This window comes from Rhinopithecus bieti, unplaced genomic scaffold, assembly GCF_001698545.2.
Source record: "Rhinopithecus bieti isolate Rb0 unplaced genomic scaffold, ASM169854v2 scaffold_947, whole genome shotgun sequence".
In the NCBI taxonomy this organism is placed as follows: domain Eukaryota; kingdom Metazoa; phylum Chordata; class Mammalia; order Primates; family Cercopithecidae; genus Rhinopithecus; species Rhinopithecus bieti.
Genome location: NW_016803664.1, coordinates 938,048 through 954,245, shown reverse-complemented (window position 1 = coordinate 954,245; position 16,198 = coordinate 938,048). Strand labels below are relative to the sequence as shown.

Sequence of the window (16,198 nt, the reverse complement as noted above, 5' to 3'; positions counted from 1 at the left end):
AAATGTGCAGTCTTTGAGTAAAAACAAGTTTGGAAAGTTGGACCGAATGAGCACGGAGTGCTTTGCACAGGAACTCTTTTCGTCAGCCAAGTGGTCAGAAGTGCTCTCTCCCCATGCACAATAGAGAACACTGTAATGTTTTCCTCATAGATCTTACAATGTAACTGTAAAAAGTGCGGCAACATCGATGACAAACAGATGGCAAATTAAACCTTCTTTGTCATAGGACAAATAAGTCAAAAATATGGAGTTTTATTGGTAAACAATGTCAGCATTTTCGAAGTGGATTTTTTTTTTTCCTAATGTAGAAGAAATGTGCATTCAGCCTAAATGCATTAACAATCGATTGCCCCAAATGCTGATTTTCAATACAAGACAATGTGCAGGAATTAGATATAGAAGGGATAAAGTGAGCAATCTTATAACTTAATGTGAAATCAAGTCTCTTCTTGTCTTAACAATTAAACATAGGAGAGGGAAAAAACCCAACTCTTACTTACAGTAATGCCATTCTATTATAATATTCCCTTAACATTGAAGTGTTAAAGGACGCTTTTATCACTTAGCAGAGGAAGATTTGCAGCAGACCACCCGTATTATATCATAAACATCCATCAAGCTTCCTCAAAGCTGAAAGCTACTCTGTGCTAATGATAGAAAGCACATTTATGCTGGGCTTCCCATATATTGAGTGGGTAGAGATTTCTAAAACATAAAGTCATTAGTGGTCCAGTAACTCATTTCCTTGGTAGAGCACACGATTCGTCAGTCATCGATTCAAAGGCATTAATTCAAAGGCGCATAAACAGCCCTCTCTGTGTGAGTCATTTAAAAACTCTGTTGTCTGAATTTAAAAAGCAAGTCTTAACAGTCAACAAATTGTCAATGAATACTTAATACAATGCACCATGCCAAAAATTATGCAGGAAACCAAGAAATACATGAGGCAGGATGATGCCATTTTTCTTAAAATTAACAAGAAAGCACACCTATATGCATGACCATATGTGGTTAAACTGAAAACTCTACACCAAGAGATTAATAAGAACTAACCTTTGGCGATGGGTTCTGGGTGACTTTGGTATTTTCCTTTTTGCTTGACTGCATGGTATGAACCATGTTAAATGAACATGTATTGCTTTAAGGGGTTTTTATATGTTGCTTTTTAAATAAGTTATACAAGACATAGTCCCTGCTTCTGGTGTTTTGGGAGTAAACAATCGTGATGGGGAGGAGTGAGGCTGTCTGGAGTTAGGAGGGACTGACTACGGACACCATTTGTTTCTTTTTATACCCAGTCTATCAAAAAACCATACTTCCATGTTTTCAATGCAGTAAGTTCAGCCCACGTTCCAAGAACATTTCAAAATACAATTTGTTCAACTACTACATTCAGTGGAAATGAAGATTTCTATGGGCTTGTCAATCCTCCATTTATAACGGTTTCTGTGGCAAAATGCATTTTAATTACCAATAAACAACTGTACAGTTGAATTTTTGGAAAATAACTCGGAAATAGGGGAAGCACTTACACACCTGCCCGAGTGCGTGGTAATAATGACCCATACTTACTGTTTACTCGCTGCATTCTTCATTTCGTTTCACCCTACAACAGCCTCACATGGGAGATTTTATTATTACTCCCATTTTACAGGTACGGAAACCAAGGCACAGAGGTCACAAAACATTACGGTCACCAGATCTATGCAGACCAAGCCAGACAGTCCAGATCCACATCCTGCCACCCAGCTCCTTCTAATCAATTATCTGCCAGTTTTTAAGTGCTGTGGGTGCTGCACGTAAAAGTGATTAACATTTTTTTGATGGTGAGAAGTCCAGATAAAGTAAGCATATTTCAGTATTTTGACCAAATAAAATAAAAACTTGCAACTGAACATAACTGCTTTTGTACAATTAAATTAAATGAAGCTGCCGGGTGCGGTGGCTCACGCCTGTAATCCCAGCACCTTGGGCGGCCGAGGCAGATGGATGATGAGGTCAAGAGATCCAGACCAGCCAGACCAACAAGGTGAAACCCCGTCTCTACTAAAAATACAAAAATTAGCTGGGCGTGGTGGCACACGCCTGTAGTCCCAGCTACTCAGGAGGCTGAGGCAGGAGAATCGCTTGAACCTGGGAGGTGAAGGTTGCAGTAAGCCAAGATTACGCCAACTGCACTTCAGCCTGGGTGACAGAGCAAGACTCCATCTCAAAACAAAACAAAACAAAAAAAGGAAGCCCTGCACAGGTATCTGGAGCAGAAGTCAGCAATTTTTTTTCTGCAAAGGGCCAGAAAGTCAATATTTGAGACTTTGCAGACAGTCTGTTACAACTACGTAGCTCTGCCACTGTAGTGTGAAAACAACCCTAGACAACAACTAAACGAATGACCATGGCTGTGTTCCAACAAAACTGCTGTCCAAAAAACGGTGGTAAGATTTTGTCTGTCAGCCATAGGTCGCCACCCTGATACAGAAGTTATATAAGTAATAATGTACATTTCAAAATTGCTGAGTGTAGATTTTACATGTTTACACCACACACAATAAGTATGTGAAGTGACGGATATGTTAATTAGTTTGATTTTATTGTTTCAAAATGTATACACATATTAAAACATCACATTGCCAGGCGCGGTGGCTCATACCTGTAGTCCTAGCACTTTAGAAGGCCGAGGCAGATGGGTTGCTTGAGTTCAAAAGTTTGAGACCAGCCTGGGCAACATAGTGAAACCCTATTTCTACAAAAAATTAGCCAGGCATTGTGGTGTGTGCCTGTAGTCCAGCTACTTGGGAGGCTGAGGTGGGAAGATCACCTGAGCCCGGGAGGCAGAGGCTGCAGTGAGCCGGGATCGTGCCACTGCACTCCAGCCTGGTGACAGAGAGAGACCTTGTCTCAAAAAAAAAAAAAAAAAAGAAAAAGAAAGAAAAGAAAAAAAAAATCACATTATATCCCACAACTATATGCAATTAGTATTTGTCACTTAAAAATAAAATAAGTTTACTTTTTTTTTTTTTGGAGACAAGAGTCTTGCTCTGTCACCCAGGCTGGAGTACAGTGGTGCAATTTTGGTTCGCTGCAATCTCTGCCTCCCAGACTTAAGCAATTCTCCTGCCTCAGCCTCTCAAGTAACTGGGATTACAGGCATACGCCACCATAGCCCGCTAATTTTGCGTTTTTAGTAGAGACAGGGTTTCACCATGTTGGCCAGACTAGTCTCAAACTCCTGATCTCAAGTGATCCACCCGTCTCAGCTTCCCAAAGTGCTATAAAAATAAAATAAATTTTTTAAATGATGCAATTATAATGCAGGCAATAACTCCAACTATATCTGTTAATCCTTGAAAACAGAGGTTCAGAGGTTTAACTGCATAGATATTGGTAAAATTCCCTTATAGTAAATAAGAAACAGCAGAGTACTGGTCAGAATGGTCCCAATGCCTTGGAATAATGCTGTTAATTATTTGATAGTATTGTTTGCTAAATACCTGATAATTTGAACCCCCACCGTGCCCCCCACTTACCAGTGATGGGACAGGCAGCCCCTGCAAAAGTTATTACTGCATACGTTCCAGTGCTTTTAGCTAATAGTCAAACAAGCAGTTTAAGTAATCATAATAAGCCACCGATGTGAAAACTATTCTTCCCCAAGCTTTTTGGGTAAAAATCTAAGATGTGTATCACATCAGTAGCAAAGACTCCACTTTTTAATAGGTCATCCATGACACCATACTTTCAGAAGGTACTACTGGCATCCAAATTAAACTTTTTGGTACGATTATATAGATTTCACAGAGTTTTGCATGTCCATGACTAACTCTCACAATAGTTCTACCACTATATCTTTACATAGTTCCATCAGACGAAACTCCTGAATCCTACAGGAACTTAAGCAAATATCACAGTTCCCTGTTGATAATGAAGTCAACCCACATTTGAATCAAATTTCCATTCCGCATTTTTTAAAGCCCCATAAAAAATGGCAACTGGCAAGCTAAAATTGAAACATAAAGAACAACTCAAGAACGTCAGGTATTTTCAATAGTCAATCTTCACTTCTCGCGTTGCCTTTAGTAAACATTAAAATGCAGAAAAACTGGCAAAATTTTTAAGCCTTTTAAGTCCAGACTTAAATGTCTCTGCTTTGCAATCAGGATGTATTATTGACAGAACTCTTTGCAAACCAGGACTTCCTCTAGGAAGAGCAGAGGTTTTAGACACCACGTGCATGACTACAGCATGTCAAAGGGACAATATTATAGATGAAAATAGGTAAATACTGGCTACGTCTTCACTTTGTGAAATGCCAGGAGAATAAGTGGACATCATCTCTGCCCTTTGCACAGCCTGAACCAAGTGATATAAACATACAAAACCTCATTCTGAAACTGTGAAAAACAAGGTGAGCACACAGCATCCAATCAGACTTTCAGACAACTCTTCTCAAGCAGGAATAAAGCCACAAGTTCAGTTTTTTTGTTTGTTTGTTTGTTTTTTATAATAGAGAAGGGGTTTCCTTGTGTTGCCCAGGATGGTCTGGAACTCCTGGGCTCAAGCAATCCTCCTGCCTCAGCCTCCCAAATTGCTGGGATTACCCACGTGAGCTGCTGCACCTAGCATAAAGCCACAATTTAACTGTGGACATTGTAATATCACTTAGAAATGTCCAAAGCAGCCAATAAAGGATACAAAAATGTAGTCATCCATGTATCTCTTCTTCAGATTCTCCACGATGGAATTCTCTGTGATCTTGGAGAGTAGCACCATGTCGTCCACACCACTGTGCTTGACATTGTGGCTTTGCCAGTGGTATCGGTAGGCACCTTTGCTTCCCTGGGAACATAAAACACACAATTACTAGGATAGCTTATTTTCCCCTGTAGTAACAAAGAGAAAATGCTGTTAATTTCCCAAATATTTTTTCAAATAAAATGTAGCAGAATGAGTAGTGCAGAGAAAGATCCTGCAATCAATGAGGATTCAAGTTTCAGCTTTGCTACCTACAGACTAAGTGGGGAAAAGCTCCCTAAGCTCTCACTGTGTCCCAAATATTCTTCAAATAAAATGTAGCAGAATGAGCAGTGCAGAGAAAGATTCTGCAATCAATGAGATGAGGATTCAAGTTCCAGCTTTGCTATCTACATACTAAGTGGGGAAAAGCTCCCTAAGCTCACTGTATCCCTGAAGTGACACAAAGTGACCTCTTTTCTCATTTGTAAAATGGGAGACAGACCCACTTCACAACGTTGCTGTAAGGATTAAACAAAATAATATGCGTGAAGTGCTAAACAGTGTCAGGAATATAGCATAACACATGGTCGATAGTCTCTGATGACTCCTTCAACCATACTGTTGTGTTGAATTTGTCAGTGAAAATAAGCAACGACACAGAAACTTTCTAGTCTCGTTTTGCAAATTATATGATAGAACCCAGAACTTGAAAGAATATGTATCACACAAAGGTTATGTCACACAGTCATAATTTCTCAAGTCATCTAAATTACTTTCCCTTCATAAACCTATCACTGTCATACATTTAATACTGTCTTTCCATATTCAAAAGATGGCTATATTTTTATGACTGATTACTGCTCTAATAACGAGGATGTGCACAGGACAGACGAAATGAGATCACGGAACACGCCCAGGAGAGGAAGACCTCATCCCCGCATGGCCCCCTTGAGTAGACGAAGCTGTGGCCCTCATCTACGTCTGGGATTTTTCGGCTTCACACCAGGGCGGCCTCTGAACACTCTGTGGACTCCAGGGCCTCCTTCCATTTGACATTTCTGTAGTGGGGTTCCCCATGTGTTCAGCTACATGCCAAGTTCTTATGGCACACTTGGGTAGCTTAAAGTCCTAAGAAGACACCTAGATAATGATGGAACAAAGTTGATTCATGAGCACTCGGGGAGCTGAGCACTTGGGCAGTTCAAAGTTCCTTGAAGGACACCTAGATAATGATGGAACAAAGTGATTCATGCATCAATAACAGTCAACATATACACACACAAAATGGGTGTTCCAGGAGTGAAGCGTAGGCCACTTTGTCCTGGGAGAGGCAGAAGAAATGACTTCCCGGAAAAGGAGCCATTTGAAGTAGGTCTAAGATATTTAGAATTTGCCGGAGGAGACCAGAGGAGGAAGGACATTCATTATAATCTACACTTATCAGCAAAAAAGCTAATAAATATGAAGTAATGGCAAATATTACATGACAATATTGGAAGATCCTCCCTTACCTTCAAATGCTTGCATTCTACTGGGAGTGTCGCCAATGGGTAAGTGCAATGGGCACTGAACTGGGTGAGACTTGCCCCTGCTCCCTCCCTGCTCACTACTTGAGGGACTTTGAATGAAGGAGAGAAAAATTCTGAGTAAGGGTATCTAGAAAGGCCAACTGCTCAGACATCTAAACTAGGACGAAAAAAGGGAAAAGGAGGCTTTTTGAGAAGAGAAGATGAAAAGAAACAAGATAGAAGCCATTTCAAATTTTATTTTAAAATTCATTAAATGGTTTACTTTTTTTTCCTATGGGAAACACAGATCCTTTCCTAAACACAGATCCTTTTCCTATGGGAAACACAGATCCTTGCTAAGAGCAAGTTCTAAGAGGCTCTAGGAAAAGCTATCTTTTAAAATCAGCCAAGAAGGGGCTACCACTGGAAAAGGATACAGTGTCATGGGCTCCTGCTCTGGAAAGGGATTCTGGAAGGCTTGCCACCCATGCTGTCTTGCCGAGGGAAACTCTCTATATCTGGCATTCTCAGAACTACATGCAACATCAATTCTACAAAATTACCTCAGCCCTCACCACTCCTTCTTCCTCTTGTGGCAAAGCAGAAAGAGAAAAAAGCACTGGCCACAGCATGACTCACTAGATTTCCATTGAATACCCATGGTCTCCATCCAGCCGGATACTTCCCAGTGATTCCTCCTCTCCTCACCTCCCCACCGTTTCCAGGTTTCTGGGCACCCACAGTAACTCTGCACAGAAAACTAAGGTCCCAGAGTAACCAACCTGTAGGTTGGTTGGTTGGTTTTTAGCCCTCATAGACATCTAAAAATGTAAGCACCATTGAACAAAACACAAGGGCTGTTAATAAGTGGTTATTAGACTTCTATAAAGGACAAGAAACAGAGAAGCTCTGTGTCATGGTGTATATGTTTGTGCTGATCCGAAGAAACTGCCTTCCTAGCATAACCCATCAAACCCATCAGTCTTTCTGTGTCTCACTGCACAGAGACACATTCCTGACTGCCCCCACTCAGAGGCTGTTTCCTCCTCTTTCTCATGGTAGTTATTTCCTAGTAGAACAGCACTCACAGTGGAGTTCATTGATTCTCATAGTTCCAAATATCACTCGACACTGAAGATTCCTAGCCCCAGTCTTTAGTGCTCGAAGAGGACTCATTTTCCAGTCTGCTATCTACAACGAGGCGACAGTGGTTACAATATGCAAAGCAATGAGTTATTCGATTTGTGGAGGGTGATCTACTTACTACTGCAAGCAATCCTAGGAGACAGGGGTTAATATTCCCATGCCACATATAGGAGGAAACTGAGATCTCCCAACTAGTAAGTAGCCAAGGCAAGATGTGAACCGAAGATTCAATGACTATGGATGCATCCAAACGTGGTTTCTTTACAGTCTCCTAAATGAATGACTTACTGGATATCTAGCCATTAAGTTTAACATGTCAACAGAACGACAGACTATCTCCAAAACAAAATGTATCATTAAAAAGACATACAATTTTTAGGCTGGGTATGATGGCTCACGCCTGTAATCCCAGCACTTTGGGAGGCCAAGGCAGGCAGATCACAAGGTCAGGAGTTCGAGACCAGCTTGATCAACATAGTGAAAAAAAAAAAACAGAAAAATTAGCCGGGCATGGTGGTGTGTGCCTGTAATCCCAGGTACTCGGGAGGCTGAGCCAGGAGAATGGCGTGACCCCGGCAGGCGGAGCTAACAGTGAGCTGAGATCACGCCACTGCACTCCAGCCTGGGCGATACAGTGAGACTCTGTCTCAAAAAAAAAAAAAAAAAAAAAAAAAAAGACATACAATTTTATTCATGACCATCTCTTCTGAGCATTGAAGACTAAACACCAAAGCTATTTTTGATTTGATACTTTTTTATATCCAATAGGTCACATATCAGTTTCTCTCTCTCTCTCTCCCCCCGCTCTGTCTTTCTTCTGCCCTCCCTCCCTAACTACTGTCTCCCTTCCCCATCTCTCCCTCCCTCTGCCAGGCAATTATAGTCACATATGTGAACTCATTCAACCTTCACAACCCTCCCCCCATACTATGTATTACTATCTCTATTTTACTGCTGAAAAACTGTAAACTGCCCAAGGTTTCCTAATGATAACTTCTGTCTTTAGTGACCACTCCTCACTATGTCCAAAAACCCACCCAGATGAGGCAAAGGGAGGGAGGAAAGAACCTGGAGGTGGGAGCAACTCAGAGCCTTTGGGAGAACCTGACCTGCCCAGAGCATCAAGGACAAGGTGGATCAACGAAAGCTGGGCTAGGGCTGAGCTGGGAAGCTCTAACAGAGGGTGATAAGGTTGTCAGGAAAGCTGGAAACCAAACATGGATGTGCAGGCTCTCAGCACAGCCTGGGAAGCTGAAAAGTTCCCCACAGTGAAACAAAAACCCTTTTCTGTTGCTGGGTTGGGGACAACAGAGTTTAGTACTAGTGTGACTTGTCCAGAGGCACAGGGCCTCTGCACACAGGCACTGAATCCCGGGAGTAAGTGGGCAGGGTGGTGGGGCATCGTTACCATGCACAATCCTGTGATCTAGGGAGCAGAGGCTGAAAGTTGTTCTAAGACACAAACTACTGCCCTAGAATTGTGAGAATATGCATTAGGGCTCTGGAACAACTAACCCTTCACACCTGTTTTGCCCCTCCTTTCTTCTACCCCTGCTGAGAGGCAGGGGCAGGTTTGGCTGCCATGTGTGCTGGCAGAGGGCAGCAGAGATGGTTCCTCATCAGTGTGAGGACAGCTGTTCTCTTCAGAGGGCAAAGGCTACTACCTCACGGACTCTCAGGCGAGCTTCATTTTTGACTAATTCCCTTTTGCTTCCCACATTAAAAATGGTACCATTTTAAACAGGTGGATACTCAACAAGGTATTGCATTTTCCAGCAGCCCCTGGTGAGCGCAGTACACTGTACAAAGGGAGGAGGGCAGTGGCGGGCATGCCAGCTACAACATGAATGTAGTAACAATAATGAAAAGTTACTCTTACCCCTGAGACTTCCTACAAATGATGAGGGAGAAATTTCCATTAGACAGAGATTGAGAACAGACACTCTTAGCTCCACATTCAGTTTCTAAGGATGATGTAGTTTATTAAAAAGCAGTTGATTCATGTGCAAGTTCTGGAAAGAAGGGTACGCCCCTATCCACACAATAGCCTGGTTTGTTGCTAACATTTAAGAGGTGGCACCCAAACACCAGAGTCCCTCAAACACCGGAAGAACTCAGCCTTGAGGCTGGGAACCTCAGCTGGGTGATTCCCTGACTGATTTTTTTAAAGGTGGAACCTCACTAACTGGTGTGTGTTTACCAGGGTGGGGACCAGGAAGAGCAAAGGTGAGTCAGCATACACAGGGAGGATTATTCTCTCCTGAAAGTCCACCTTCATTGCCCAGGAGACAGCCCCAGGGTAGGCCTGGCCGACAGAGCAGCGGTTTTGCAAACACTTCACTAGTGTCCCAGGGAGCACTGTTCTTTGATTTATCTGGGAGAAAGGACGAGTTACCCATACACTGGGTAACCACCATCCTCAAATGCCTTCAAATGCCCAGAAAAGAGAGACAATTGAGTGTGTTGTGTAAGTACAACAAGGCCCCCGTACAGGGCAGGGGGGAGGAGGTGACCATCAGTACTCTTAGAAACTTCTACAAAGAGTATACCGCACAGTATTTTTAGGTAGCAATTTGGAAATCAGTATTGAAATTTTAGAGACACAGACCAATATATAAACATAATTGACTAAATACCAATCAAAGTCTCGGCCAGGTGCTGTGGCATATGCCTGTAATCCCAGCACTTTGGGAGGTTGAGGTGGGCAGATCACAAGCTCAAGAGATCGAGACCATCCTGGTCAGCATAGCGAAACCCCGTTTCTACTAAAAATACAAAATTTAGCTGGGTATGGTGGCATGCGCCTGTAGTCCCGGCTGATCAGCAGGCTGAGGCAGGAGAATCGCTTGAACCCAGCAGGCGGAGGTTGCAGTCAGCTGAGATCGGGCCACTGCACTCCAGCCTGGCAAAAGAGCGAGAGTCCGTCTCAAAAAAAAAAAAAAAAAAAAAAAAATCAAAGCCTCATCCTTTTTGAGCCAGCAACTGTATATTTTAGGAATTACCTCGAGATATAACTGAAAAAGATACATATGCAAGGTTGTTCACTGTAGCAAAGTTTGTAATAGGGAAACAGAAGCATCATTAAGGGACTGATCAGAATACAGCACACTCTGCAAAGGAGTACTTTGCAGTCATTAAAGGAACCTGCATGTACTCACATAGAAAGAGCTTCAAGACATTGTTTCATTGAAAGAGTAGTCAATATGTGGAACAGATATGGAATTATTTTTTTTTTGTAATTTTTTTTTTTTTTTTTTGAGACGGAGTCTCGCTCTGTCGCCCAGGCTGGAGTGCAGTGGCCGGATCTCAGGTCACTGCAAGCTCCGCCTCCCGGGTTTACGCCATTCTCCTGCCTCAGCCTCCCGAGTAGCTGGGACGACAGGCGCCCGCCACCTCGCCCGGCTAGTTTTTTGTATTTTTTAGTAGAGACGGGGTTTCACCGTGTTCGCCAGGATGGTCTCGATCTCCTGACCTCGTGATCCGCCCGTCTCGGCCTCCCAAAGTGCTGGGGTTACAGGCTTGAGCCACCGCGCCCGGCCTAAATTTGTGTAATTTTTTTAAAAAGGCATGTGTGCTATGATTGTTTTGTTGGTACTTTTGGGGAGAAAACCTGGAGTTTTAAGAGAAGTGTAACTTTTATTTTCCATTTTAGACCTTTTTGTACAGTTTACAATTTTTAACCATATGCATGTGTTAGTAAAATCTTAAAAGAAATAGAAACATCAATATAATTGAGCATTTTCTGGGGTGCTGTTGGACACTGACCAGGCTCTCAAAGTCAAAAGCTAGGACTGTCCTAAGACTGGATTCTGTGCTAAGTCCAGGTTTGAAAGGTGATTGGAAGATGCTGTCTGGACAATAAGATAGTATCATGTCTGGGCCATTTAGGTGGCCCATGAGCACAACAGGATAGCAGATCTGACTTCGGAAAACCTGGGACTAGAATGCCCCCAGTGTTATAAGTGGATCACCCTAAGAAGCAGATAAACCATATTCTTATGGTCAACAATGGACAATGGGTAACACTCTGGCCTGCAGTCCAACTGAGCTTGTTTTTTAATGGGATTTTTCTGTCTCCGTGAGTAATAACAGGAAAGGAACTACCTGCTAACACTCTGATCTTTTAATTTTAAGACATTCTGGAATTCCACCTTTTACATTTCTGCCATTTTACTGGACAAAAACATTTATTTCCACTGCAAATTATGAAAACTCAGCCAAAAATATTTGTCTGCTACATACAAAGCACTGGGCTTGCAAACTGCTCTACTAACCAGCAATGGGCTTGCACTTTATTTCAACTTTATGAAATTTAAACCCCCTAATATTTTGGTGATGGGAAGATGTGTCTCTGAAGCAAGTGTGTGCTGGACTTCAGTGCACAGAGTACAATACAAAGAAAAAGTGTTTCTAGAACAGTGCGCAGGGGACAGGGTAGTCAGTAGCCAACAAACCACTCGTATTCCCTTACACCCCTAGGTAATTGGAACTAACATGTACTGAAACCAGAAATATGTGCCAATGCTTTTTACATAATTATCTCATTTAATTCTCACAACACTTGCAAGACACAAGTATTATAATTTCTGCACTATTTTACAAATGGAGAAACTGAAGCCTGGGGTCATAATGCACCATGATGCCTTTGCTTGGAGTGGGTGGAAAAGTACACTGGGAGGTTGGCATGTGAGGCTTGGGGCAGGGACTAACTCAATGAATATGGAGTATGTGCTTATTCATAAAGTTTCATCCACTTAAATATATGTGACCATACCACAAATTCATTATTTGTGTAGCATTTTCACATACGTGGTCTCCCTTAATCCCTGAGACTTGACACAGGGATTTCTGACTTCCTTTTCTCTGCTCTTTCTGCTATATCACAGCTCACTTCCAATATCATCGTTAAGTCCAAGTGTAGACACTGGCTCCAGATCTACCGTGGGTCCGGTGATCTCTTGGTGGTGTCTGGAATCAACCTTCCTAGAAGTGTTGGCCCCCACTGGAGAAGTGTGCCACCACTAGAGCAAACATATAACATACCATTCAACCTGGGACACTTTTGATGCAGAAGAGAGAGTTGTTAATAATAAAGCTGGAGGAAGAGGCATCAACTGGGACTATCTCAGGCTGCAAGGTTGTATTTGTGACCAACTTGATCTCAAAAAAGCCAAGGACAACTCTCAAAGACTAGCCCTCCCAGCCAAGACCCTGTGCCACTTAGCCATAGAGTGTCACACAAATCACTCCACTTCTCAGAGCCTGTCTCCTCCTCAGCAAAAAGGGGTTCATAACACTACACTGCCCCCGGGCCATTGGGAAGATCAAATAAGACGAACCATCAAGCCACCCCCAATCCTTTTAGGGGTAGAGTTGGTTTTACATGATGGCATGATCCAATGCATGGAAGGTGAACACCAAGCTAGCAACACTGGTTGAGTGGGTTAGAAGGAGGAGGAGAAAAAAGGTTTGTTAAAAATAACAAGGGATGGTAACGAGCCTCAATTTTGTTTTGATTGAACATATGATAGTATTTATATGCACTATCGCTGTACAAAAATACAGTTGTTAAAATGTTGTGGTTGTTTGTCTCTAAGTGTACTTTCTGTATGGTTTTATTTTTCTACTGAGTGTGTATAATATACACACATAGAGCTGTTTTCATTGTGAAAAAAATTAGATCAAATAAGATAATGGATGTGAAGGAATGTCGCTAAGCAGAATGAAATATATAAATGTCTGACACTGTTTTCCATATTTTTTATTATTTCATGTCAACTCAGTCTCCAGTTCTTTTTGTTTATTCCAGCTTGCAGATATAGCAAACTCTTTTTTTTAACAATAGGCCCCCAGAAGGAAGAGACACAATGACTTTCTTTTACTTTCTCTGCCTGAAATGTTAATCTCAAACAAGATCATTTTTCTATATCAATGAGCAGTTCAAAGATAAGATGTTGTAAATGAACAGTTAATGTATTCCGTCAACTCTAAGATGCATTTTTTTCACATTTTTACATTGTGAAATTAGTATGTCTTAAAATCAGCTGGGCGCAGCAGCTCGTGCCTGTAATCCCAGCACTTTGGGAGGACAAGGAGGGCAGATCACTTGAGATCAGGAGTTCAAGACCAGCCTGGCCAACATGCTGAAACCCCGTTCCTGCTAAAAATACAAAATTAGCCAGGCACGGTGGTACACGCTTGTAATCCCAGCTACTCTGGAGGCTGAGTCAGGAGAATTGCTTGACCCTGGAAGGCGCAGGTTGCAGTGAGCTGAGATCATGCCACTGCACTTCAGCCTGGGCAACAAGAGTGAAACTCCATTTAAAAAAAAAAAAAAAAAAAGGATGTCTTATAGTCAATGATGTGTCATAGCTTAACTGGTAGTGTTTTTCTAATTTTTCAATGCAGTAAATAAAATAATGATGCTCCTTTTATAACCAGTAGCATCTTAGGTGTGATGAATTACGGTGCATGACATTTACTAAGGGCCAGCTACTCTTCAAATATCATTGTTTAATATCATCACAAATGAAAAAAATTATAAAATTTTGATTATTCTGGAAGCATTGTACCAAATACTAATCTCATGTCAGGAACTGTGGTGTAGTGGCTTTACTGGTGAGGTTGATGATCACTCACTTTCAGAGGCTTTGTTGTGGAAATTTTTGTAGCTGCCAGGCCGCCCCCATCCCCACCTCCAACCCACTACAGGATGAGGACAAGGGTCCTGGATGACATGCTGCCCAAAAGAAGCCACCCATCGCCAGACCACAGGTCGCAAAGCAAGGTCTTTATGTAACTTCCTCTTCGCTTTGTAAAGACGTGTTCAAGTTTGTACCTCTTTCAACCTACAGGTTCTTTCAATACTAACACCATTTGAAGCAGGAAGGTGTCCCACCCTCCATGCGATATGTCTGCCCTAGGATTACCATGTCTGACTTTCCCCATGACTTTTCTCTCTTTTTTATTTTTTTTTTCGAGAAAGAGTCTCGCTCTGTCACCCAGGCTGGAGTGCAATGGCGTGATCTTGGCTCACTGCAACCTCCACCTCCCTGGTTCAAGTGATTCTCCTGCCTCAAGTCTCCTGAATAGCTGGGACTACAGGCATGCGCTACCACACCCAGTTTATTTTTGTATTTTTAGTAGAGACTATGTTGGCCAGGCTGGTCTCAAACTCCTGACCTCAGGTGATCTGCCTGCCTCAGCCTCCCAGAGGGTTAGGATTACAGGTGTGAGCCACTGCGCCCGGCCTCCATGACTTTTCTGACATATACCATACCATATTGCAATCTTTCCCAAACCTGTCATTTTCAACTATTTTAGCAAGTTTCCTATATCCACGTTCCACCAGTACTATGCTTCAAGTTTTTCTATAAACTGTCCTTAATAATTTTGATTAAATCTGGTGCTAGTTTGGTGTGCTAATTTTGTTTCTTCAATGTGTAAAAATAGCTACAAAGACAAATGTTGTAAGCCAGGTGCAGTGGCTCATGCCTGTAATCCCAAGGCTTTGGGAAGCAAAGGTGGGAGGATTGCTTGAGCCCAGGAGTTCAAGGCTGCAGTAAGCTATGATTGCACCACTGCACTTCAGCCTGGTGACAAAGCAAGACCCTGTTTAAAAAAGGAAAAGAAAAAGACAAATATTGTAAAATATACCAATGTGGGGTTGTAATACCAATGTTAAGGTCCATGTTCCACACCTGGGGACACACTGGCATTCTCTATTGGGCCTTTTCTTGTCAATTTCAAGTCTAGCCATAGGGAATTTAAATAACTTCTGTTCTATTTCCCAAATGTATTTTACTCTGCTGTGGAAAATCTCACATGGTAAGACCAAATTTCCCTTTTAGTTTGCAGATGAGAGCCTAGGTTTTGTTCTCACAAGTAGAACCTACCCTGGTTTGTATTCTTTTCTTTCTTTTCTTTTTTTTTTTTTTTGAGACGGAGCCTCATTCTGTTGCCCAGGCTAGAGTACAGTGGTGCGATCTCAGCTCACTGCAACCTCCACCTCCCGGGTTCACACCATTCTCCTGCCTCGGTCTCCCGAGTAGCTGGGATTACAGGCGCACACCACCACGTCCAGCTAATTTTTTGTGTACTTTTAGTAAAGACGGGATTTCACTATGTTGGCCAGACTGGTCTCGAACTCCTGACCTCGTGATCCGTCCGCCTCAGCATCCCAAAGTGCTGGGATTACAGGCATGAGCCACCGCACCCGGCCTGTGTTCATGTTCTGAATTCCCTGCACTTTCCATCAGGGCTCCTAACGCCCCTGCTCTACCTAGACCTCCCACCTCAGAAAAACTCTTCCAGCCACTGGTGGGACATGTCAGTAGTCCCCACAGTCTGGGCTTGTCTTCAGGCTGAGCAGGAAATTCTCCTGGGCACCTGCTTTGTATTCTTTCTGTCTCGGGAAGTGCTTCCTGCAAGCACTACCAGAATGGTTCTGTCCCCTTTCCCTCACAAATTCCAGGAACCCTAGAATGGCGGCTCCTATCTCTGATCCTCACCAAGGGGGGCTCATGCCTGTAATCCCAGCACTTTGGGAGGCCAAGGAGGGAGGACTGCTTAAGCCGGAGTGTTAGAGACCAGCCTGGCCAACATAGCGAGACTCCGTCTCTGCACAAAATCAAAACATTAGCTGGGCGTGGTGGCACATGCCTGTGGTCCAGGCTACTCTTGAGAGCCAGAGGCGGGAGGATCGCTTAAGCCCAGGAGGTCAAGGCTGCAGTGAGCCATGATTGCATCACTGCGCTATAGCCTGGGTGACAGACCATGACTACATCAAGAGGGGAGGGGAGGGGAGGGGAGGG

The 16,198-nt window shown here is 42.8% G+C and overlaps 1 protein-coding gene across 1 annotated transcript in view; it reads right to left on the bottom strand.

Moving 5' to 3' along the window:
- MYO1E (myosin IE) overlaps positions 1-16,198 on the bottom strand; it is a 248,139-nt gene that overhangs the window by 138,274 nt on the left and 93,667 nt on the right. The window contains 1 exon segment of the mRNA XM_017895857.1: positions 4,690-4,833. Coding sequence (XP_017751346.1) covers positions 4,690-4,833 — 144 coding nt within the window.